This window comes from Piliocolobus tephrosceles, chromosome 6 (genome assembly GCF_002776525.5).
Source record: "Piliocolobus tephrosceles isolate RC106 chromosome 6, ASM277652v3, whole genome shotgun sequence".
Classification (NCBI taxonomy): domain Eukaryota; kingdom Metazoa; phylum Chordata; class Mammalia; order Primates; family Cercopithecidae; genus Piliocolobus; species Piliocolobus tephrosceles.
Window position 1 is genome coordinate 73,338,349 of NC_045439.1, and position 27,263 is coordinate 73,365,611.

Below are 27,263 nucleotides of genomic sequence, written 5' to 3' on the forward strand. Positions count from 1 at the left end.
TCATTCTCAGCAAACTATCACAAGAACAGAAAACCAAATACTGCCATGTTCTCACTCATAGGTGGGAATTGAACAATGAGATCACTTGGACACAGGAAGGGGATCATCACACACCAGGTCCTATTGTGCAGAGGGTAGGGGGGAGATATAGCATTAGGAGATATACCTAATGTAAATGACATGTTAATGGGTGCAGCACACCAACATGGCACATGTATACATATGTAACAAACCTGCACATTGTGCACATGTACCCTAGAACTTAAAGTATAATAAAAAATAAATAAAATAATAATCCTAACCAAAAAAAAACCCTCCTGTGACATGCATATCTACCTTCATTGTTCTGCACTATTTTTGATTCTTCCAATTTACATGTGCATTTTAATGAATGTCAATGAAAATTTTGAATTGCATAATTTATTTAACAAATATGGAATAATAAATGTTGTTTTGAGAAATGGAAATAGATGATGAACATGTTTCTAAAGTTTAATGAATGGCTAGCATCTGTCCTTTCTGAAAGACTAGAAGAATGAATTCATTTCTTAGGTATGAATAGCATCATTTTTTTCTCTAAGGAATTTAAGCCATTTTTTTTTAGATGACAGTGTGTTTTCTATTTACTTAAATGTCATTGCCTTAATATGCTTATTTCTTAAGATGCCTGTACACAATTCACTTTTTAAACAATTGGGCTGAATATTAATTGGATTATGAGATTTTGCATGTAAATTCAATGAGTAATATCAAGTCAATTCCCCTTAAAATATTTATTCTTAACTATACTTTTTATTTTTCAAATAAAGAACACCGCTTGTTTTGCTTTAAAAAATGCACTTGTTAACCATTAACATAGCCTCAATCTGATCTGATCTTGTATGGAGAATACTAATCAGGTAGAGAAAACTTTAGAATGTATATGATCATGACTACAAGTCAGCTGTGACAGCAATTCTGATTTAGTCTTTCACATTTTCCTCTTCCCCTCCCTTCAGTGTCAAACTATATGTCTTACATTGACTACATCCATATAAACAACAAATAGAGGGCACAATATTTAGATGTGAAAAAAATATGATTTGCAAATGAACATCATGTTGAAATACACTTTTTTGGCCATTTTAAAGCAACACTACCAAATAAATAGAGTAGTGAAAAGTCAATTATGTGTATTTTAGAATGTGATGCATCAGCATTTCTAGACCTAAAGTAGCAAATAAAGAATTTTTTTGAAAATAAAAAATTTAAGGTAACTTATAAAAATCAAAGTGGCATGTACTCATTCAAGAGTATGAAAGGATGGAAAGTCATTAATATTTATTGAGCATCTACCGTGTTCCAGGCTCTTAGCAGAGACTATTTAGCCATTCCAATAACCCTCTAAGGTAAATTTTGTTATTTCTGCCCATAGAGTGGAGAAAAATAAAGCCTCAAGAAGTTAAAATATTTTCTCAAAGTCACATACCTGGTAAGTTACATTTGTTGTTGACATTCAAACCCAAGCCATCCCATTTCCAAGGCCTGTGCAGGAACTGCAGAAGGACATGGATCCTGCCAGACAGGCACCAGATAGGCTTGAAGAAAGAATTTCAGTTGCTGCAAATGCAGGAGCATGTCTTGAGCCCGGTTTGGGGAACCTGATTTTACATATTCCCACTTACCTCATGGAACTATTATGATGTATGAGTAAGAAAATAGGAAGTCACTTTGAAGGTTTATACTGGATGAGAGTGCAATTTCACTCCAGGTACTCACCCTGAGGATTCTAACAGTGCCTAGCTCAACACTCTCAGACTGCATCATCAACTATGATTTGATGGACAGTATGGTGTGTCTTTGTGTAAGTGGTGGGAGGGGAGCGGGTAGGATTTGTTGACAACCGGCAAGAGTTGAAGTGATTTAACATGAAACAGATGGAATAAGGCAGGCTCTGCCTACCGCTTTGTCAGCCAAACCAAGTACTCACTCTGCAAGCAGTCAGCGTTTAGCAGGTCCTGACACTTTTCGTGGCATTTCACTCCACACTCCAGACACTTCATGCCTTGCCTTGCAATGCCCCACAGGAGACCTTCACACTCATAACAGTAGGTGGGCGTGGTAGCTGTCCAGACCTCAAAATTGTGTGGGGTGGTAGAAGACATAGGGTAGATCAATGCCTGCAAGGTCTTCTTGAAGACGTGCATTTTCTGTGAACATGAGAGAAGTTACCAGTGTACCGCCAAGTCAGTGGATTTGAATTGTTTCATAGTAAAACAAACCATTTTATCACTTTTCTCTGAAAATGCTATTTTGAGAGAGCCCCTTGATCATTGATTCAAGTCATGACAGTAAGCATAATAACTCTGCTAACTTATTCTTCTCTTAATGTTTTAGGGCCCGATTCAGTTATCTGTACACAAAGAACTCCCTAATCTTCCAGACTGGACTGGGCTCCAATGTCTACAGCTTCTTTCCCAGCAGCACTCAGGTCTAATGACTTGAGGATGTCTAAGTCCCTGCTACGCTATAAACCCCACACCTCTTTTACTTCCTACCCAGGTGGTTATTTCCTGACTCCCTTGCCCTCCCTCATACTTCACCCCTCCTCAGCCCCAAGGAATGCTTCTGTAATTCAATCTGCAGGAAATTTGCTTTCAGCAGCTATCACCTGGGAAGGATCTTATCACCTAATTCATAAGAAAGCATCAGTAGTAGATAAGGTCAAATGAGGCACTCTCCCATGGTGATTTATATTTTAAAAGGAAATAGTTCCTAATAGCACATGGAAGGACTTTCTAATGATAAGTGAGGTGAAAAAAATCTATTGAACAAGTAGCTAGGAGATCTGAGTTCTCCTAGGCCCAACCACATGATATTTAGAAGGGGCCTCTATAAGCAGGAACTGTCTTCCATGTTTTCCTTCTTAGTGCCTAAACAGCTTATCACTGTCCCTGGAACAGAGTAGAGGTACATTTCTTTTAATGAATAAACGTTCTGCCACTTATGAATCTTGTAATCTACAGAGAGATGTAAGGGCTCTAAGACTCACTCTCCTTCTCTGCTCTGCTTAAAATGATATTACTTTGAAGATCAAATTATATAATGATAACAGAAGTAGTCTATAGGCTTCAAAACACCAAATAAACACTTAGTGTTGATGCTGGATTAAAAAAAAAAAAAAAAAAAAAACACCAACAATAAACACAGGCCAATAGAAAAGAGAATTGGTTAAATGGGTCCTTTTCAATGCTTCTCATATCCCACAAAGCAGGTGACTTCCTGAGAGAAAGACCAGCACTCTCAGAGGTTACATTTACAGATAATTTCACACAACTGCCTGATGCATAATGAATGGATATTTACATAAACCCTGTAGGAGCCTAGCTGATAAATCACACTAGAAGCATTTATATTTTGCATTAATTATCCTCAAATCTCATTTCCGAATATTTTCCCACAGTGTTGAAATGACTAACTTTCAATTCCACAGTATGGTAACAGCATATTTCCCTTTATTATTACATTACTCTCACTCTGTGTTTTCCCAGAATATGTTTGGTAATGGTACTGGGAGGTCCCCTACCAGGGAACGAAGCCTCAGTAAAAATGTTTCTAATTTTGAATGGTTAGATCCATCCTTGCTATTAGATAAGAGACTGGTCATTCCAGAGCTCTTTACACTTCAAGTGAGTCTACAGAGTAGCAATATGGTCAAATTCGGGCATCACTCAAGTGGAAGACCCTAATATTAGGGTTTATTCAGATAGAACAACTGGATCCACCACCTTTCAATAAAGAGTGTCTGAAACAAGTAAATCTCCTGGCTTCACTTCATAATGAAGATGTCTTATAAAGAACTGTTAAGAGTTCTTTGAGAATTAGAAGCACGTATTATTCACCTTTGCCTCCTCTTTAATACCTAGCACAGTGAGTATCTTCACTATCATTAAAACAAATGAAATAATCCTTGGCATAACAGATTTTTCATTAGCTACCCACAGACAGAGTCTCCCGTTCTAACTGGGCTGAGGGGCTGTGTGTGTTTGTGTGTGTAATGTAGCATTTGTGGTCTAGAAGAAAAATTAGGAAGGGAATTAATTTATATACTTGCAGTTGCATCAGGCAACTCATTTGTTTTAATGGAAATAAAATAATAAAAATAGAATAATAAAATATTCTAATTACATGGAATACTGAGTGGGAATAAAACAGAGTCTGCTAATGAACACAAGAAAAGTAAGTAATGTACCTTACATAAATATAGAAAGTAGAGTTGGGAATAAGGTTGTTTTTGAACGTGAACTTATTCACATATTTAAAGATTAAGTAAATGATTAATATATATGATCTAATTCCCTAAGTCCACTTTGCTTTTACTGAAGTCGAGTGATATATAGTCAATACTCTGTCTATAGGTTATAGTAGGAATAATAAAAAGAAATAACCCTGCTAAAACATTAAACATACTGGAGGAAAACAAGTAAAAGTTCTGAATAAATAGCTGAGCAGATTTCATTAAAATGTTTTGTTTGGTTTGGCTAACGAGCCATAATTCATTTCTTGCAAAGGGAGAGTGAAGCTAATTTCTGAAAATAAGAAACATGAAACATTTACTAGACAGCCCATTGAAAAGCAATTGAATGGGGCACTGAAATAAATGCCAATATTTAAAAGTTATTAAAGTTAGAGAAAAACATTAAACATTAGACAACCTACCAGAGGGTATATATCCCCTCTAATAAGGGCTCATCATTTTAGGGAAATGATGAATCCTTTTCATTCTTGACTTTCAGGGGTATGGGCATGTATTTATCAAAGCTGAAAATTACTCTAAAATAAATGCCATACAAAAACATTCTTTTTTCAGCAAAGTATATTCTGAGTTGATAGTTTAGGAACATGAAATAGGTAAGAAAACCATATCAAAATAATCTCATAATAGAGGATTCTGCTATTTCAGGGTGATAATGCATCTTGGAGAAAGCTGTTTTCTCAGCAGCAAAGTCAGGCAAGATGAAATAAGATTATAAGAAGGAAAAAGTGTGGGTTTTTGTGTGGAATAAGGTGAAAAGAGCAAGAAGCACTAAATAAAAGCAGGGCAGAGGAAAGCAAGGGGAAACCCCAAAATTTGCCATTGATGGAAGCAAATGAAGTCTGTAGTTTGCCATTAGGAATCAGATTGAAGGGATGAAAAACCATTAAACAACAACAAAAAGTAACACTTAGGGCAGGCAGATTAATAATCAGCTATAGATAAGAGCTGAAGGATGGAACTGAGTATGTTATCAAGAGAGGGTCTCTGGCCTAGGTAAACAACTTGGAATCAGACATATGGAGGTCCCTAGAACAAGTAAAAACCTAGTTACTAGAATTAGGACCCAAGGACAGTGGGATATGGCAAAATGAGTGACTTGCTGCTAATCTATTTAATTTTTTAAATTTCCAAATTTTATTTTAAGTACAGGGGTACATGTGCAGGATGTGCAGGTTATATAAGTAAACATGTGCCGCGGTGGTTTGCTGCAGAGATCATCCCACCACCCAGGTATTAAGCCCAGTATCCATTAGCTGTTCTCCCTGCTGCTCTCCCTCCTCCCACCCCCACCCTCCGACAGGCCACAGTGTGTGTTGTTCCGCTCTGTGTCCATGTGTTCTCATCAGCTCATAATCTATTTTAAATGTTTCTAAACTTTACAAATCTTCTACAACTTTTCAAATCTTCTACAACAAAAATGTATTTTTCTAAAAAATATGTGTTTTAAGATTATAATAAAGTGGGGCCGGGCGCGGTGGCTCACGCCTGTAATCCCAGCACTTTGGGAGGCTGAGGCGGGCGGATCACAAGGTCAGGAGATCGAGACCACGGTGAAACCCCGTCTCTACTAAAAATACAAAAAAAATTAGCCGGGCGCAGTGGCGGGTGCTTGTAGTCCCAGCTACTCAGGAGGCTGAGGCAGGAGAATGGCGTGAACCCAGGAGGCGGAGCTTGCAGTGAGCCGTGATCGCGCCACTGCACTCCAGCCGGGGGGACAGAGCAAGACTCCGTCTCAAAAAAAAAAAAAAAAAAAAGATTATAATAAAGTGCATGCTCATTGTAAAAATAATTTATAAAACAGAAAGGCACTAATATAAATAATAAAAATATTCAATTTAGCCTTTTAAAGTTAGGCATTATTTGATACATATCCTTCCCGTATTCTTTTTTATGTATAGACAGGATGTAATACTCTTGTAATTAGAAAAACAACAACATTATTTTCACATTGCTTAAGTGATTCCAACAAAGAAGGCAATTTTTTTCTGCTGTGTATAGACATCTTGTTAACCTGTAGAAATGAGTGAGGAATGTTTTCACAATCTGATAAGCCTTTGTAGGCAAATACAACATACAGACTATACCCTAGACAAATATTTTGTTAGAACTTTCTTCTCCAACAAATACATTTAAAGTAAGGAGCACTAATATATCACTTTTGGAACAATTAGGACACTGGAAGGAAATGAATTGCCTTTTCTATTCATCACTACCTGAGGAAACTAAAATGAGCCTGAGATATAAAGGAATCAGGCTTCCTGCCAAGAGCAATGACTAGTGTTTTCAGATCATCAATATTCTAATCTACCAATTGTTAATAATTATAACAGGAACAAAGCTTGTCTGCCTCAATTTGCCACATTATTTCTCTCCTTTTTCCTTTCTGTGTTAACCAGTGCCTAACCTATGAAGTTCTATTTTCCTCCTCATCCTGTGGAGGAAATAATCCTCCTCATGAGATTATGTAAGCCACACCTTTCCTATATCCCCCAAATGTCCCATTTTGATACTTTCAAGACAAAATATGCTTCTTGTTTTGAGGCATTTTTCATATACTTGATGTATACATTTTAGAAAAAATATGTTTGCTCTTCTGTAAAGTACAAATGTTATTGTTTCTGGACAAAAACATCAGAATTTTTTGCAGAGCAAACATTAGGTACAATATGATCTTTTTGAAACTTGTTATAAACATGAAGACAGAGCAATGCTAGGATAAAATCCTGGGTATAAAAACAGACATAATTTCAGTGCTGATTTGCTCATCTAAGTAATCATCCTATAAGATTGATTGACTGTAGAAGCTAAAATTATTCAGATAATTTTTTTGTAGCAGAAAGTACAAACAAACACTAAAGGTTATATTCTTATCTATGTGAGAATGCAAGTAGTTTTCTTTCACATCTATTGCTTTATAACAGATATAAATTAACATCGTCCTAAGAAACGTATGGGGTGAGTCCAAATAAAGAGGGCAGAACAAGGCTAACGTAGATGATTCCTTAATTCAAGGAGACCACAATATAGCATAAGCCCTTTGTGATGACACAGAACACAATCTGAAAACAAAACATGATAGATTTTTATGTACTATAAATGTTCTCTTTTCCCAATTCAAACTTTCAATAAAAATGTATACAAGGGATGTGGGTGGTATGAGATAATTAATTTGATAAATACATGAAACTAAAAATAATATGGATTTCTTCACTGGGGGGAAATTTTAGCCGTTTTAATGTGGGAAGTCTAATATTTACTACTTGGGGTGGAGACTGCATTCTTATGAGTCTAAAACCGGCGTAAGACAAGGATGCCCTTTCTTACCACTCCGATTCAACATAGTATTGGAAGTTCTGGCCAGGGCAATTGGGCAAGAGAAAGAAAGAAAGTATATTCAAATAGGAAGAGAGGAAGTCAAATAATTTTTGCGGAGGACATCATCCTATATCTAGAAAATTCCATTGTCTCAGTCCAAAAGCTTAAGCTTATCAGCAACTTCAGCAAAGTCTGAGGATACAAAATCAACGTGCAAAAATGACTAGCATCTCTATACACCAACAACAGGTAGGCAGAGAGTCAAGTTATGAACAAATTCCCATTCACAATTGCTACAAAAAGAATAAAATACCTAGTGATACACTAACAAAAGAAGTAAAAGACCTCTTCAAGGAGAACTACAAACTACTGCTCAAGGAAATTAGAAGGAAACAAACAAATTGAAAAACATTCCACACTCATGGATAGGAAGAATCAATATTGTGAAAATGGCCATACTGCCCAAAGTAATTTATAGATTCAATGCTACTCCGATTAAACTACCATGAACATTTTCCACAGAATTAGAAGAAACTATTTTAAAATTTGTACAGGACCAAAAAGAGCCTGAATAGTCAAGACAATCCTAAGTAAAAATAACAAAGTTATAGGCATCATCCTACCCACCTTCGAACTATACTACAAGGATACAGTAGTCAAAACAGCATGGTACTGATATAAGGACAGACGTATAGACCAATGAAATGGAATAGAGAGATAAGAAACAAGGCCATGCACCTTCAACCATCTGACAAAACCTGACAAAAACAGGCAATGAGGAAAGGATTTCCTATTTAATAAGTGGTGCTAGAGAACTGGCTAGCCATATGCAGTAAACTGAAACTGGACCATTTGCTTATATCATATACAAAAATTAACTCAAGATGGAATAAAGACTTAAATATAAAGCCTCAAAACTATAAAAACTCTAGAAGAAAATCTAGGCAGTACCATTCAGGACACAGTGATAGGCAAAGATTTCATGACAAAAACGCCAAAAGTAATTGCAACAAAAGCAGAAATTGACAAATGGGATATAATTTAAGTAAATAGCTTCTCTGCAGCAAAAGAAACTAACATAAGAGCAAACATACAACCTACAGAACGGAGAAAATTTTTGCAATCTATCTGTCTGACAAAGGTCTAATATCCAAGACCTATAAGGAACTTAAACAAATTTACAAGAAAAAAAAAAAAAAAACCTCATTAAAAAGTGGGCAAAGGAGTTGAACATAAATTTCTCAAAAGAAGACACTCATGCAGTCAGAAAAACATGGAAAGAAGCTCAGCATCATTGATCATTAGAGAAATGCAAATTAAAACCACAATTAGATGCTTTCTCATGCCAGTCAGAATGGCAATTATTAAAAAGTCAAGAAACAACAGATGCTGGCGTGGCTGAAGAGGAAAAGGAATGCTTTTACACTGTTGGTGGGAATTAAATTAGTTCAATCATTGTAGAAGACAGATTCCTCAAAGATCTAGAGGCAGAAATACCACTTGACCCAGCAATCCCATTACTGGGTATATACCCAAAGGAATGTAAACCATTCTGTTGTAAAGATACATGCATGCATATGTTCATTGCAGCACTATTCACAATAGCAAAGACATGGAATCAATCCAAATGTCCATCAATGATAGACTAGATAAAGAAAATGTGCTACATATACACCATGAAATACTATACAGCCATAAAAAGGAATGAGATCATGCCCTTTGTAGGGACATGGATGTAGCTGGAAACCATCATCCTCCGCAAACTAATGCAGGAACAGAAAACCAGGCCCCACATGTTCTCACTTACTAGTGGGAGCTGAAGGATGAGAACACATGGACATGTGGTGGGGAATGACACACAATGGGTTCTGTCAGGAGTGGGAGTGGGAGGAGGGAGAGTATCAAGAACAATAGCTAATAGATGCTGGGCTTAATACCAAGGTGATGGCTTGATCTGTACAGCAAATCACCATGGCACACCTGTGTAACAAGCACATCCTGCACATGTATCCCAGCACATCATGCACATGTATCCCAGAACTTAAAATAAAAGTTGAAGAAAAAAAAGAGAAGAATGTTTAGGATTTTATAAAACAAAGGTGAGGCAGGGGCTGACCATTCCTATAATAGATCCCATGTTACTGTCCTTTTATGTAAACAAGCAAAGTCAGTCAGGGAACCATGGGAAATTGTGTGGTGAAAAATAGTTAATAACAAAATTAACTTTTAGTATGCACTTACGCCTCAAAAATGGATACATGGTTAGATTATTATTATTATTATTGTTATTTATTTTCTCCACTTATGTTGTAAATATTACTTTGTGTATATGAGATAGTTAATAACCATTAAAATCAATAACTTTATGTTCAACTCTATAACTTAGAAATGTAGTTTTGGGGTGAATACAAAGAATTGAAAACTAAAAATGACAAGAGCATAAATAAATGAAATAAAAAACAAGGAGATAATATGGAGTCAACAAAGCAAAGTCAGAGAAATTTCCTGCAGTTTTGAGTTTACAAAAGAGAGAGAAAATACAAATAAATAAAAATAGGATAAAATGGCACATATTTTATATAAATTATGATATAATTATATAAACAATTTGATGATATTAAATTCAAAAATTTAGAAAAACAAGACAACTTACTGAAAAAAGTATAAATTATCTAGCCTAACTCAAGAATGAATGCTTAAGGAATGTAATCACTATATTAAATAAGTTGCTTCGATAATCAAAAAATTACTCTCAAAATAACTACCATATCAAGGTGGTTTTGGAGGACAAGGTTTGCCAGTCCTTCAAGATACAGAACTTATTTTATAGAAAACATCCCAGAGAAGGAAAAAAAAGAAATCTTCCCCGCTTATCTTATTAAGCTAGTTTAATATTGATGCCAAAATCATTCAAGGACATAGAAAAACATAGCCATTTTTACCTTATGATGCAAAGTAGATGCAAAAATATGATACAATTAGTAAACATATAAGAAAATCGAGGACATGAAAATTTCCATAACTTGCCCCAGGACCCACAGCAGGTAAATTGTGGAGCTGGACCAACATTGGATCTCAAGCCAAAGTCCACGCTTATGAAGAACAACGGAACCAATAGCAATACTTGTAGACAAGAAATAATTTTTATTTTGATGTCATTATTGCTGGCTTCCATGTCAGTACTTCCTGGAAAGGAAATTGACCCTCAGGTGCAAAGAGGGCAGGGAGGCATTAGACTCAGCACGTATTCTGCAGACCCGATCACAAGTACCTGCCCTACTGCACTGATGGCCACCTGCCATGCCAGCCACTGTATAAAGAGAAAAAGAGGAATGGGACGGGTTTGACTAAACAAAGGGTTTTCTACATAAGCTATTTCTTTTAATTCTCACAAACTGTGAGGTAACTTTTATTACTTTCATTTTATTGATGAAGCAAAGTCATCTCAGGAAGGTGCAGAATATTGAGAAGAAACAAGTAGTCAAAGCTAGTGAGAGGTGGAGTCGAGATTCTAATTCAGACCCCTTTCACTTCAAAAGTTATCCAGGTGGCCTGAAAGGGTGTCTGTTCCTGTGTAGGGGTCTGAAGTACCTGGGTGTGCTGTAAACCCACAGCTCTGGTTGAAGTTGAAGTCTCAGAGAGGTGTTCTGAGCAGCTTTCTCCTTCCATTTTATCTTTCTAGTGTCAGGCTAGAAATAGGGCTCAGGCTTGATCTCCTGATTACCTCTCATCTAGTTCTTGCCAGTCCCTTTCAATAAGTCTGAATGCTAGACAAATTTTCCCTTACTGAGAACGGACACTTCCTAGAAGCCTGCCAGCCTCAACACGCCCTTCAACCCAGACAGAACCAACAGGGCTCTAGGATCCCTCCTATGCTTGGTGATTTTCATTCCTCTCTCTACCTGGTTTCCCATAAACCTCATCTGAGACTATCTTGGTTTAAATGCTCTTGCCTACTAGAAGCTTCCATGTGACTTATAGCAACAGAGGATACAAAATTAAGTATTTCAGTCCTCCTCCCACTGTATGGTAAGCCTCATGAAAGTGGAGATTTTTGGTCGAGTTGTTGCCTACTTTATTTCCAGTCTGAAACAACCCCTGACACATAGCAGATAGTCGACAAGCATGTATTGAATTACCGAATGGATCTACTTTGATTGCCCCACTGTCAGGTTCACACCTAAGAAATTATCAGTCTGTGAAACTAGCACAGAGATGGATAGTGGAGTGCCAGGAAGACTACTGCTATGGTATTTAGATAGTAGATTCGTTGGTCCTTCCTATGTTACTAAGCTAGATGGAAATTTTCAGAAATCATAATCCTTAACAGCTTATTGAGCTGAGATTCTCAATCAGTCCTAATAGCACCTTGTGGGTAAGGTGGAGTTGGTGATGGATGGAGGCACTGGCGATGCTTCACCCATGGCCAGCAGAGCGTAAGTGGAGGAGGCAGTGCTAGGTGAACCACTGTCATCCTGCATCAGGCATTAGACTCTGTTCTGTCCTTGGAAGAGATGACTGAGCTTCAAACTGTACATTTCTTTAATTAAAATAGAAATGGTACCATTGGTTGTTTTCCACATCACCAAGCCATTTCCCCTCACACACAAGCAAACATTTTATGCTTTTATATAAAGTGTGCCTAGGAAGATTTTCAGCACCAAGGAGTGCAAATTATTTGCTCCAGCATTTATGTTAGTTGCCTGTGTAATGACTGAATGTGACAGCTCGTCAAGAGTGACATGTAATATGCCTGTTGTACAGAAGTCATAGTTCATTTACTTTTTGAGGCATGAGTCCCAGGGAAATTAGCTTTATGAATTTGAGAGGGAACGGATGGATTCTGTTCATGCATTCAACACCAACACAGAGTTTTTTTTACTGAGGTCTTCTGAAACTAAAGGAGTAAAGGTGATATTATTAAGTTGTTGAAAAGCAGATCAATAGCTGATTTAACCTTAAATTGAGGATATGTTCCCTGTTCAGGACTCAGAAAATACAGTAGCATTCCACATTCCACTAATTTCTATGCTTTCCTGTTAACTTGTGAAAGGAATTAGTTCAAATACTAATGTCAAAGGAAATAGTACAAATCAAATACCATGTTTTAAAACATAGGAAAGGAACACTGTAGGAGTTTATCAATAAAATTCTTCAGCGTGTATTATTTACTCAAAAAAAAGACTAGATGCTTTGAGATTGAGCAAGCAATATGCAGCTTTCTCCACACCAGAGGATGTCTGCTTTGTCTTATGCCCAAACTATACTCAAAATATTACATGGCAACATAAACCTAATGGATAAGAATAAGGAAGTGGGGACCACGGTGGCTCACATCTGTAATCCCAGAACTTTGGGAGGTGGAAGAATTGCTTGAGCCCAGGAGTTTGAGACCAGCCTGGGCAACAGAGCAAGACCCTGTCTCTAAAAACTAAAATGAAAAATATTAGCTGAGTGTGGTGGCACATGCCTGTAGCCTCAACTACCCAGAAGGCAGAGGCCAGAGGATCATGTGGGCTCTGGAGGTTGAGACTGCAGTGAGCTATGACCATACCACTGCACTCCAGCTGGGATGACAGAGCCAGACTCTGTCTGCAAAAAATAAACAAACAAAAAGAGTAAGGAGAAAGAAAGAATAATAATCTGAGAATGCAATTACATTTTTTCTCCTGTGGCACAATAGAAAATGCATCAACTTGTTGTAGCCTCCAGATAGTCAAATGAATATGCTTTGTTTTACTGATACATACTGGGTAGGGGAACTTGCTAATGGAAAAACCCAGGAAAGACTGACATTTGGATGAAAGATGACAATGAGAGAAAGAAGAAGGAAGGGAATGAGAAATATAGATATAAAAATGGTGTTTAACTGTTAAGTTATAAAAAGTCAAAATGAGTAATAAAATATGTTTGGCAGAATTTTTATTCTATGAGAATGACAAAGTTGCTAAAATTGGGGAGGTAGGATACATCAGTTTCCAAGTGTAGGGAGGGACACAGATAAATTGTCTCAAGTAAATCCCCAGCAGTGTGGAAGACACATTTACCAGAAGAGAACATGCCAGGCACAAAACACAAGGATTTGTTTTTAAAAATCCCTTTGGCCCAAACTACACCTGAAGCCAATTAAATCAGAGTGGCTGAGAATGAGACCCCAGCACTGTATGTTTTAAAGCTTCCTCAAGTGTTCCAGTGAGCCAGATTTAAGAATCCCTGACCTAAATAATCACAACCTACTTGTATCTTCTAGTCAGCATGGTTCTTTCATTCAATCAGAATTTACAAACATCTACCTCACGTCAGACAGTGTGCTAAGCCATAGTGGTAGAAACATTTAACAAGAACAACAAACAACTTATAGTGCTACCCTCAAGGATATCAGAGTCTAAAAGAAAAGGTGTATGCAAAATAATCAAAATAATTGTAATAAAAGTAATAAAACAGAAGCTCATATGTATTGTTTACTATGTTTACTAATTGTTAAGCTATGCTGAATGTTAAGCATATATCTACTTCTTTAATCCTCTCAGTTTCCTTGTCACCCCACTTTGTAGATGAGAGAACTCAGGCTTGAAGAAGTAACATAACTTGTGGGAGATAATAATTCTCATTAAGTGGCACAGATGGGACTCATACCAAGCTTGTAATCATATGACAATATGGAGGTCATGATTAAATGCTATTAAAGGGCCAGGTGCAGTGGCTCACGCTTGTAATCCCAGCACTTTGGGAGGTCAAGGCAGGCAGATCACAAGGTCAAGAGATGGAGACCATCCTGGCCAACATGGTGAAACCCCATCTCTACTAAAAATACAAAAATTAGCTGGTGGCATGTACCTGTAGTCCCAGCTACTAGGGAGGCTGAGGCAGAAGAACCACTTTAACCCAGGAGGCAGAGGTTGCAGTGAGCCAAGATGGGCCACTGCACTCCAGCCTGGCAACAGAGCGAGACTCTGTCTCAAAAAAAAAAAAAAAAAAAAAAAAAAGCTATAAAAGCCCTGAGGAGGAAACTAATCATTCAGCTGGAAGGGAGGAAGATATTTGGGGAAAACCTCGTAAAAGAGGCAAACTTAAACTATGTAAAAAATCAGTAGGACTTTTCCACGGGGAGAATAACAGGGAAGCTATGTTAGAATTGAACAGCATTTATCAAGATAGGAAGGTTCATGCGTATTTGAGGAGAAGAAAATGATTGGCTGATGCCCTGAGGAAGTTTTTTTGGAGTCAGGCTTTCCTCATGCTCCCAGTTATTTCTGGAACATTGGACTAAACATCACAGATGAGTAGCTCAAGCAGAACGGTTTCTCCCTTGTGGTTATGAGGAATATCTAGTTAGTAATGGACACTGTGCTTACCAGTTCCTCATTATTTAGGGATGTCCTAATCACCATAGCCAGGGAAAGTCCAGATTTCCTGGCGGCCAGGGTCTAAAACAAACAGAATTATGACTTATTAATACGTAGTGAGGTTGACATGCATATACTGCTCAGCAGAAGGTGAAAACGCAAGAATATCAGCTATCACTGTTCATATTTTAGTTAGTAAGGACCTGCCATTTTGATAATCAGTCAATTCACCCAGAATATGGACTCATACAATATTAAAACTGGAAAGGTCCCGCAGCTCATCAACCCTGCCCCTACATTTTATAGATGATGAAACTGAGGCCCAGAAAGGCAAGACGACCAGCCTCAAGATGACCAGCCCCCTCAAGCACCTCAGACTAGCAAGAGGCTTCTCAAACTTTCTTATTCCCCAAGGTGGTTGTGATATATTCATTCAGAATACATAACCGTTGGTAGAGAGCCAGCCTGACTTTGGTGATGGCCCTTAATCATAATTAGTATCAGATGGTTCTTGAGTTATTCATAGTTCCCCAGAATATTCTTCCATATCTATTCAAGATATTTTTTCTAAGTGCCCATTTAATTTGCTGAGAATTGTTATATACAGATTTTTTCACTTGACGCTGGTAACTTGGGTGATCTTAAATAAGAGTCAAGTCCCTTTAGTTTTCTCACCACATAAAACAGAACCATAACCACCACTACCTACTCCGACCCAAAATATATGAATTACAAGAAACTCAGCAGTGCTACCGTGAACATTGGAAATCAGAAGTTCCACATGGGAATATTAAAACTGCTATCCCATTAGGAGCAAAGGGAAGTCATTGTGGAATAGTGCATTCTTGATCGCCCAAGACCCAACTGGTTATATACGTATCTCCTCAGGGTTGCAAAATCATTAACTCAAATAAAATTCAGCCTACACCTGAGTAAGAATGTCATTCTCCACTCATCTCCACATTTACCTTGAAGAATTACCTCCAAGAGTTTACCCAAGAAAATCTTTCATCTCTGAAAAACATATTCCCTAAAACTACATTTGTATCCTATTTTGGTCTGTGTTTGCACCTGTTGTATACATAATTTTCTCTTTCAGAAATGAACTGGCTGTTAAATTCTTGTAGAACAAACTTCTTATTCTTGTATGTCTGTCTTTTCATTTCTCCATCTTGCCCTCTTTTACCCCATGAGTAAGTGCAATGTATGTTTGAGAAGACTGCAAAATATTAATTAAATAAATAGAAAAGCACTTACCATGGCCTGAAGATTCCAGAAGTGAGAGGAAACAAAGTGTAAATAGTTAGACACATGAAAGGTAGGAAAAGAGTATAACAATGTTAAATTAGCCTGACACTTTGCAATTATTTCCACACAGTAAGGACAGAAATCTGAGCTAAATGTACTGACATGTTATACTTTCCAGTATAAGACCTTTTCAGTCAGGATCACATTTTAAAACTAAAGTGGTGGCCTTCAGATGAAGGCTTTCTTGGCAAAATTAAAAATTACTGATATTAAAAAATACATAATTGTTGCTGAAAAAATTTACTTTTTTATGGGGGAAATATGTTTTTCATATCACATATAATATTAAAAATAGTTGTATAAAATGTGAAGACATTTTGGATGACAGAAGAGACACTTTTTCTTTTTTTTTTTTGTTTTTGTTTTTGTTTTTGTTTGTTTGTTTGTTTGTTTTTTGAGACGGAGTCTGGCTCTGTCTCCCGGGCTGGAGTGCAGTGGCCGGATCTCAGCTCACTGCAAGCTCAGCCTCCCAGGTTTACGCCATTCTCCTGCCTCAGCCTCCGGAGTAGCTGGGACTACAGGCGCCCGCCACCTCGCCCGGCTAGTTTTTTGTATTTTTTAGTAGAGACGTGGTTTCACCGGGTTAGCCAGGATGGTCTCGATCTCCTGACCTCGTGATCCGCCCGTCTCGGCCTCCCAAAGTGCTGGGATTACAGGCTTGAGCCACCGCGCCCGGCCGACACTTTTTCATGATGATTTTTTTTTTTTTTACAATCTAATACAGGCCATGGTCAATTCTTTGCATTTATCAAGGTGGTGGTAGCATATTTCAATATAGGAAACAGATTTATTCAGAGTCATGATCAGAAGTAATAATGATGTTAATGACTTGCAAACCATGGTTTTCTTTTCTTTTTTTATTTTTGAGATGGAGTCTTGCTCTGTCACCCAGGCTGGAGTGCAGTGGCGCGATCTCGGCTCACTGCAATCTCTACCTCCTGGGTTCATGCCATTCTCCTGCCTCAGCCTCCCGAGTAGCTGAGACTACAGGTGCCCACCACCATGCCCGGCTAATTTTTTGTATTTTTATTAGAGACGGGGTTTCACCGTGTTAGCCAGAATAGTCTCGATCTCCTGACCTTGTGATCCACCCACCTTGGCCTCCCAAAATGAACCATGATTTTCTTTAAATAAAAGAGTTTATTAATTTAGCTAGAATTGACTTTAATATAATAAAATAAAGAATTGATTAATGTTATCTGCTTGCTTTGTAAAGTATTCAGGTTCACTGTGTTAAGGTGAAGAAGTTTAAATAAAGCCTCAAGCGTTGTGAATTAAACTTCTGGTCATTCATAACACTAAACACATCAAAGCCTATTCGCTTGCTTGGCATGCTGTGTGATTTCTTTTTGCTCCAATTATAGGGTCATATTAACTTAATTGTAATTTCCACTTATATCAAAAGCTATCAAAAGGTTTGAGTTATTTCCTGCAAGTAATAGATTTTAAAGAAATAATAATAAACATAACAGCAGGTAGCATCTGGCCTCATATACTTTTATTCCATGAAATATTTACAGACTAGACAGTGAATGAGAAGAATATTACATTTTAGCCAAGAAAAAAAAAAATCACACATGCAATCAAAGAGAAGTAAACAGTTGTAACTTACCACATCTCGGACAATAGGCAAAGTTTTTTTTCTGCGGAGATCTGGCATGCTGTCAATACCGTAAAGTCCACCTCCTGCCCTGAAAGAGAAAATAAAACCAATAATTTCAATGGGTAAAATGATGTATTGTAAGAAAAATATCCACTATTCATGGTATAAAGTCTGTGAAAAAAGATGACAGAGATACCATAGTTTTCAAATAATTCACAAAGCTGCAAAGATGCAAGCCTCTAGGACTTTGTTGAGTGAGGAAAAAAGACTGTAGCTACCACAATTGCTGACCACTCAATTTCTTGGATAGTTGAAATTTTAAGATACACATGACCTGGATGGACACATTATTTTCTGTTAGTATCACAGGACAAGAATCAAAATGTAAGATCGGTGGAACTTCTTACCTCCAGGAGAAAACAGAACCAAACCATTTTTGGTGCAAGTTTGGTCTGGCTGTGGTGCTAAATAAATTACCTTCATTATAAAAATACCAGTTATTGTGTGCTTCCGCTTCACAAATTAAACTCCAGAATAATGTCTCAAGGAGTCATGGACATATTTAAGATATTAGTAATTACCCTTATACCACAAGTTCTGCTTAACTGAATTCATCCTACAGGTAAATGCACAGAATTAAAATAAGTAGTTGTGGAGGGATATTTATTGCATCTTTTAAATAATAGCAATAAAAGTTAGGTTATTTACATGTTCATCAATAGTATATTGATTAAATTAATCAATGGGAAGAATAATTAAAGTGAAATAGGTAAACATATGTGTGTATACATAAAAATACTTATAAGACGTTAAGTGAAAAAGCAACTTTGCATATTAGTAAGTTTAGCATACTCACACACACATATATATATACACTTTCTAATATATATACTTACTAATATATATATATGTGTGTGTGTTTGTGTGTTTATGAATGCACAGAAAATATCTAGAAGAATAATCACAAAATCCATAACTGTAGTTACCTCTGTGGAGTGAGATTTGGTGAGAGAAAGAGAAAACTCACTGTTACAAACTCGGTAATGTTCAGTTTTTTAATAAGCATGTATTATTTTGCAATTAAAATTATTTTCTAAGAGGCATGAATCTGTGTTTCTCTAGAATGAGTTTGATACATTGAATTTGGCTTTTTATTGCATTAAATCCAGTCATTTCATATAACCAACAAGATGCTAATATTACTGATGATAGCTTCTCCTTTGCTTACTTGAACTACAAAACCCCTTGCTGACCTCTTGCCCACGCTCAGCTTATTCACCATGAGCAACACAGTTCATGCCCCTGGGCTATAGCTAGGCATCTCTGTCATTGCAACAGGCTACAAAGGCTAATGATAGATTAATAGCATTTTATAGTCCAGTTTTCCACCCGCAGAGACATGGCCTCTCTGTTCTTGCTGCTCAGCTTAATATAAGGAAACTTAGTCTTATTGGATTTTTCTTAGTAGTCATGATCCTAACTCCAGCACTCTTCAGGTATCTGCTACTACTAACATGGTAGTCTTGAACAAATCACTAAATGTGTCATCAAATTCATGTCAATAGAAAGAAAAACAAAGTAGTAATAAAAATAAAATGAATTAATAAATGCATAGTAATAATGCCACAACATATGCTTGGAAGTGAGGATCAAATGCAGTAAGTGTGAAATATTAAAACCTTTGCAAATGTGTAAGAAAGATGTCAAGGATGAACAAACTATTTTCAGAGTTGTGCACTTCAACTAATTGTCCCCCTTAATTTTGATCATAAATAAATAGAATACATGTGGAACAGAGGTCAAGAAAGATGAAAGAGAGAAGAAAAGAACAGAAGAGAATGTGTTCAGGGAGAAAGGTGACATTTAAAAGACTCTCTTCTCCGCTAATTCTATGATAAAGTAGCTAATATGATTTCCCCCATTGCCCAGAATAATGACAATTGGCACTCTCTAGGTGAAGGGCTGTGATAGTCACAGAGTCAAAGTTTGAGAATGTACATCACAAGACAGAATCATTGGTGACACACTCTTTTGAATGTCAAGAAACTGCAGAGTAGAAAAGGGAAAAGAATGATAAACTTTTTTTTTCTTAAGCCCCACCTTGAGAATACACAGCACTACTCCATCAATAACTTCTTGCTTCTCTCCTGTCATCTTTCCATATTCCTTCCCACCCCCTGCCAATTCATACTTGAGCCTTCCACATTCAAAACATCAAATATATGGAAAAAGGCTAAGTGAATGGGTACCTAGAAGGATTCTTCCAGTTTCATGTGCTCCAATATTAGGCTGTCATTCCAAGTAGTTTCTACTTTCCCTCCTCTGTGAACAGTATCAATAATGAACTAAAACATGCATGAATAAATATTTTCCCACTACAGTACCTATTAATCATGTTAACTATAAACCTTCAAGTATTTTGAAATGTTTTGACTTCTAAATAATGCAACTTTCACAGCTATGTAAAGAAACACATTCAATTCGGATGATGGTTGAGAAAGTGATTTATAAACTGCAAAGTGTTACATAAATGAGTTGCATATTTTCTTTTATCAGTAATCATTATTTCTTTTAGATTTCCTTTCCATGGAATGTAATTCAAATTTTCAAAGTACACCCAAAAATTTTGAACCAACCTTATTTACCCACAAATTTGGGAATCAGTTATAAGCATGTACATTATTGGACCTGATACTTCACTCCTATGCTTGTCTCATCAGAGCAGAGATATCCAAGGACCTAGGACAAATGTGAGCAATGCAGTATAACAAGCCCAAGTGAGCAGACATGTATCCAAAATTAATCTCTGCCTCTTTTGAGTTTGCCACTGAATTTCACTGAACTTACATTTTATAATTTGGAAAATTGCAAGACAATACAAACACTTTCTTAACCTTCACAACCTCGAAACATAGCCTTCTCAGGTCATGTTTCCTCATACTTTTATATTTTCACCATTACTACAAGAAGCCTTGATAAGCCCATCCATCAAGTAATATAAAATTTTATTGTAAACCATGACTTTGAAAAAAGTCTACCTTACTGACCTCACCTCATGAATAGAGAAGCACTTGATACATATGGATAAGGTCTACATACATGCAAACTATTTTGGTAATATTTATTGGGAGACTTCTTGCCAGGAGCGATCTTGGAGAGATTAAGTAACAAAAACTAGTAAATAGTGGAAATATTCATATATAAATAAATCATTGACTTTCTAGGCAAGATATTAAGTTCATGCGCAGTAGTTAAAATCCAGAAGAAACTGTCTAGGCTTGATGAAGAAGAAGTCAGATGAAGTTATCAGAACAGACCAGAACAGACAAGTAACTCTAAAGTTAAAGTCTGATAAGAAGAGAAGCTGTTTCATTTCAGCCCTTTCTGGTATAGTTTATTGTTTTAAGATGTCATTGACTATAGACAGAAAACTCACTAAGGATAACTAATATTTTTGGTGCTTATTAGGTGACAGATACAATGCTAATATTTGTACCCAACATTTACAGAGTGCTTATTATTCTAAGCACTTTACTTATGTTAACTCATTGTATGTTTAAAAAATCATATGATGTATAGGTACAATTATTTATCTCATTTTACAATAAGAAAATGAAGACATGGAATCCTTCAAAATCATACCCAAGGTCACTATTTAGATCTGAAATGGCAGTGCCCAGATTTGAGCACACAGTTTATGACTTACCGTGCTCCACTGCTTATCTGATTGGGATATCCTATATCTCTAAAACTCATATGAACTGAGGTCTACAATTAATATTATTTTATATTTAATGAAACTAATATATTGCAGAGATTGATTTCCACTGCAGGATCATTTTACCTCAAACTTAATGTTTGAAAATAAGACACATGGACCAGTTTTGCCATCATTTGGATATTTTTTCAATGTATTTCAGGAAAGTGTTATCTTCAGATCACAACCCTGTTTCATTGTACAAAATAGCCTTAGTCTTCCTCAAATGACCCCTCTCCAACTATTCAAGTGTTCTCCTTAGGAAAACAGACACATTAGACTATAGGCATTACAGATGGGATAAAAAACTGAAGACATCGATGGAAATACTTGGAAAGTCAATGATCACATTAAATTAACAAAATGGATATTATTTTATTTTATTTATTTTATTTTATTTTTTTTTACAGCAAGTCTTTTCATTTTTATTACTCAAAAAAAGTTTCATTTTTTTTTTATTTAGCTTTCTGACTCTGTGCTTGTGCCTTCAACACTTTCACAACGATTTTCTACTCCTCGATAAGGAAAGCATGCTTGATCCTGTCACGAACACATTTAGCACACATGGAACCACCATAGGCCCTGCTGACATGTTTCTTTGTTTTGGACAATCTCATAAGAACTTTAGGTCTTACAGCACGAACCCCTCGAAGTCTGCCTGGGCACACACCACATGCAGATTTTGGTGCTTTCCCAACCTTCTTGGTATAAAGGTAAACAATTCTATTACCAGGGGTTCGGGACAGCCTAGTTTTGTTAGAGGCTGTATTGTAGGAAAGCCTACGTCGGTATGTCAAACGCTGGACCATTCTGAGTGCCTGATGACAACGTCCCCGGAAGAGGAAGAAAAAAGCCTCTGGATATTATTTTAAAGTCTAAATCAAGCATGCTCAAATTCAATATCAGGTCTATTACAAAGTTTTTATTAATATTTTAATTAACATATAACTATACATATTTATGGGGTACAATGTAATGTTTTGATATAGGTATGCAGTGTGGGCTGATTAAATCAAATTAATTCACACACTTATCACCTCACTTATTTTTTGTAGTGAGACCTTTAAAATACACACTCTTAGCCAACATAGTTTAAATATTTTCAGTGGTTTTCTTTTGTTTCTCAGTTCTTTCCACAATATTTAAATGAGTCTACTGAATTTCATAAAATCTGAGATGTACAGTTACTGCTCTATGCTTGACTCGGGTTCAGTTAATTGTCTTGTTATAAAATAAATGCAATATAGAGTATACAAATTACATATGTTCTGTAATTTTAAGACACTTCATTTTTAGATAAAGAAAATAAAAGCTGATTTTACTGATTAAGGAGAGATTATTATTTTCACTCAAAATTGACTAATAACATATTGAATGTATATGGATTGCAAAAGAAATTTGAGAAGACACCAGGAAAATATAACGTGAAAACTGTCAAGCAGGATATAAAAAAATACACAATACCACCAGTTATTAGCGAAATGCAAATTTAAACCACAATGAAATACCATCTCACAAGTGATACAAGGGTTATCATGAAAATAATAAAAGGTAACAAGTGTTGGTGATGAACTGGAGAAAAAGGGACCTTTGCACATTGTTGGTGGAAATGTAAATTAATACAGCCATTGTGGAAACAAGGTGTAGATTCCTCAAACAACTTAAAAACAGAGCTACCATGTAATTCGTTACTCCTACCAATGGGTGTATATTCAAATAAAATGAAATCAATATGTTGAAAAAATACCTTCACTCCTACATTTATTGCCACATTATTCACAATATAGCCAGGATATGAAATCAACCTAAGTGTCTATCAGTGGATTAATAGATAAAGAAAATATGGTATATATATATACAACAGAATACCAGTCAGTCTTAAAACAAATAAAATCCTGCCATTTGTGACAATGGATGAACCTGAAGGACATGATGTTAAGTGAAATAAGCCATCCATAGAAACACAAATACCACATGATCTCGATCACATGTGCAACCTAACAAGGTTGATTTCAGAACTAGGGAATAGAGTGGTAGTTACAAGAAGTGGATGGCGGGGAAGGGGAGGTTTGGGAGATATTGGTCAAAAGATACAGAAAATTTACGCAGGAGGAGTAAGTTTAAGAGATCTATTGTAAATAGGATGAATATAGTTCATAACAATATACTGTATTCTGGAAAAATGTTAAGAGAGTGGATGTTAAGTGTGCTCACCCCATAAATATAACTATCTGAGATAACACATGTGTTCATCACCTAGATTTTGCCATTTCACAATGTAAATATACTTCAAAACATAATGTTGTACATGATAAGTATGTACAATTATTCCAATCATTTAAAAATAATAATAAACAAATGGTCAGGTGATTTTAAAAAAAGACTCAGCTTTCAAGGAAGTGGAGCAACATGGCTGAATAGAAGCCTCTAGCAATCATCCTCTCCACAGGAATACCAAATTGAACAAACATCCACACAAAAAAGCACCTTCATCAGAACGAAAAATCAGGTGAGCAATCATAATATTTGGTTTTAACTTATATCACTAAAAGAGGCTCTGGGGAGCATCAGAATGAAAGTATATAATTACTGATGTCACCCCTCACTGATCCCTTGGCAGTGACCCCATGGCATGGAGAGAGAATCTGAGTGCTTGAGGGAGGGAGAGTGCAGTAATTGTGCAACTTTGCATTGGAACATTGGAACGCAATGCTGTCCTGTCACAGCAGAAAGCAACAACAGGCAGAACTCAGCCAGGGCCCACAGAAGGAGCATTTACACCAGCCCTAGCAAGTGGGGACTAGTCCCTCCCAGCTGTTGGATCCTGAGTTCTGGCAAGCCTCGCCAGTAAAGGCTACAGTGCTCCTGGGCCCTAAATAAATTTGAAAGGCAGTCTAGGCACAAGAACTGAAAATCCTGACGCTGTGCTATGCTTAGAGCCAGTGGACTTGGGCAAATGACCTAGATTTGCCCACCTAGGGTGGCTAAGGGAGAGTTTGTACCACCTATTTCCCCAACCCCAGGTAGCACAGCTCACAGGTCTGGGATAGAGAGTGTCCCTCTGCTTGAAGAGAGGAGAGAGAAGAGTAAGAGGACTTTGTCTTGCAAGCTGGAACCCAGCACAGCCACAGTAGAATAGGCAATCAGAATTCTGAGACTCCCATTCCAGGCCACGGCTCTTAAACAACAGTTCTAGGCACACCCTAGGCCAGAAGGGAACCTGCTGCCTTGAAGGAAAGAATCCAGTCCTGGCAGGATTCATTACCTGCTGACTAAAATACCCTAGGTCCCTGAATGATCAGGAGCTGTAGCCAGTTAGTACTCGCCATGGGCACTGGGTGAGACTCAGAGACATGCTGGCATTGGTGTAACGCAGCATATTCCCAGGCGTGACGGCAATGGGGAGAGATCCATTCTGCTTGAGAAACGGAGAGGAAAGAGTGAAAGAGATTTTGTCTTGCAGCTTAGGTACCAGCTTGGCCACAGTGGGGTACAGGACCCAGAGTTCTTGGGGTCTCTGATTCCATGCCTTGGCTTTTGGACAGCATTTCTGGACCTTCCCTGGACCAGATGGGAGCACATTGCTTTGAAAAAAGAACTCCAGGCTTGGCGGCATTCACCACAAGCTGACGAAAGAGCCTTTGGGACTTGAATGGACACTGTAGCCAGGCAGTACTTAACTATGGGCCTGGGGCAGTAGTGACCATGGGGAGAGACACATCTCCTTGTGGAAAGGGAATGGAAAGTGAATAGAACTTTGTCGCATGGTTGATGTGCCAGCTCAGCTGCAGGAGAATAGAGCACCAGGTAAATTCCTAAAGTTTCTGACTTCAAGCCCTGGCTCCTGGATGGCATCTCTGGACCCACTAGTGATAAGAGGAAACTCACTATCCTGAAGGGAAAGACACGAACCTGGCTGGTCTTACCACTTGCTTATTGTGGAGCCTCAGGGCCTCAAGTGAACATAGGTGGTAGCCACTCAGTGGTTGACAGGCCTTGGGCAAGACCCAGTACTATACCGGCTTCAAGATTGACCCAGCACATTACCAGTCGTGGTCTGGGCACAGATGTACTCACCTAGCTGTGGTGCTGGATCTGGGCATCCCTGAGCTCTCGGGGGCCCGGGAAGCCCCCTTGTCCCCACAGGCTTGGAAGTTCCTGGTCTCACTCCCTGGCCTCTACCCACTCCCCGTGCCTGGAAAAAGCACCATACGTTCTCACTCTGGGCCACTTTTGGAACAAAGCTGAAGCCAAGCCTGGAACACTGTTGTGACTTGGCTATTGTGTGCGTGCTCAGGGAAGTCCTGACACACCAATCCCCCTTCCCCCTCAGTCTCCCTCTGAAGAGTTAGGCACCAAAGAGCTCAGGGAGGGAGGGAGGGGTTGCCGAAGGTGGTTCAGCATGGGCTGGGAGGTGCCCCTTGGCACAAGCAGCCTGGGTGCCATGAATATCATGTTGATGGCAGCAGGCAGGCTCCAGGATGGAAAGGTGTGGGTCTGTGGTGAAACTCCACCTTCAAGCGAGGGATGGCTTGAAGCCTGGGGACTGGGCTGCCAGTTCCAGGTGGAGTCCACAGTCAGGAGTGAGAACTTATGGTGCTTTTTCCAGGCCCACCCTTGGCCACCCATGGACCAATCAGCACACACTTCCTCCCTTCTGAGCCCATGAAAACCCTGAACTCAGCCAAACTTAAACAAAAATCAAAACGATCTGCCTGAGGAAAGGAGCTGCCCACTTCGGGTCTCCTGAAAACCATTCTGCCACTCCGTGAAGCTCCTCTCTGCTCACTCTCCAGCTGTTTGTGTGCCTCATTCTTCCTGGACAAAGGACAAGGATTCAGGACCCACTGAATGGCGGGACTAAAAGAGTTGTAACATAAACAGGGCTGAAACATGCCCCCTACCCTTCCCTGCTTGCCACGTTGTGGGTAATGAGAAGGAGAAGAGCTGCCGTCCTCCAGGATCCCAGACCTAGGGACTCCTTGAGCCAGGAGTCTGACACACTTTTAGGAGTTCTGCAGTTTCTTCTGATGTCTCCAAGCTTCCAGGTACCACCATGATCCCCCTGTCCAGACATAGGTGCCTACTGTACAAGTCACATGTAGTACATTTGGTCCAGCTGCAGCATCTCACAGAGCCAACATGTGTGCTGGTGCCTGGAACTGCTTGCCCTGCCTCAGCAGCCAGCCTCAGCTTGATTGTACACAGTGGTTGGACCCAAGGCTTGCTCTCCAACACACCCCTTGCCACTCTGCACCTGGCTTGTCCTTGGCTGGTGTAGGATCTGGGCCAGTGGCATAAGCCAAGCACAGTTAGCTGGGGCAAGTGGATGGAACAAGGTAAGTAGTAAAAAGCAATACTCACGCAGAAGGTGCTGGTGACCAGAGGTTTCCAGCTAGCAAAGTGACACTCCAAGGATCCTGTGACACTACAAATCAATAAAAGCCCAGGACCAAATGGATTTACAGCTGAATTCTACCAGAGGTACAGAAAGGAGGTGGTACCATTTCTCTGAAACTACTCCAAGCAATTGAAAAGGATGGACTCATCCCTATCTCATTTTATGTGGCCAGTGTCATCCTGATACCAGAACCTAGAAGAGATATGACAAAAAATGAAAACTTCAGGTCAATATCT

The 27,263-nt window shown here is 38.1% G+C and overlaps 1 protein-coding gene and 1 pseudogene across 3 annotated transcripts in view; both read right to left on the minus strand.

Annotated features, from left to right (window-relative positions):
- The window catches only part of UNC13C (unc-13 homolog C), a 584,413-nt gene that overhangs the window by 305,468 nt on the left and 251,682 nt on the right, over positions 1–27,263 (minus strand). The window contains exons 4-7 of one of the 2 annotated variants that reach the window (XM_026447029.1): positions 17,879–17,957; positions 16,216–16,221; positions 14,968–15,039; positions 1,970–2,189 (exon numbers count right to left, since the gene is read on the minus strand). In XM_026447029.1, coding sequence (XP_026302814.1) covers positions 1,970–2,189; positions 14,968–15,039; positions 16,216–16,221; positions 17,879–17,957 — 377 coding nt within the window. The remainder of the gene's footprint in view (positions 1–1,969; positions 2,190–14,967; positions 15,040–16,215; positions 16,222–17,878; positions 17,958–27,263) is intronic. The other variant, XM_026447030.2, reaches the window with a different exon arrangement.
- Positions 22,031–22,475, minus strand: LOC111552799 (annotated as a pseudogene). Its single transcript, XR_002734731.3, has one exon. The product of XR_002734731.3 is annotated as a 60S ribosomal protein L34 pseudogene (transcript).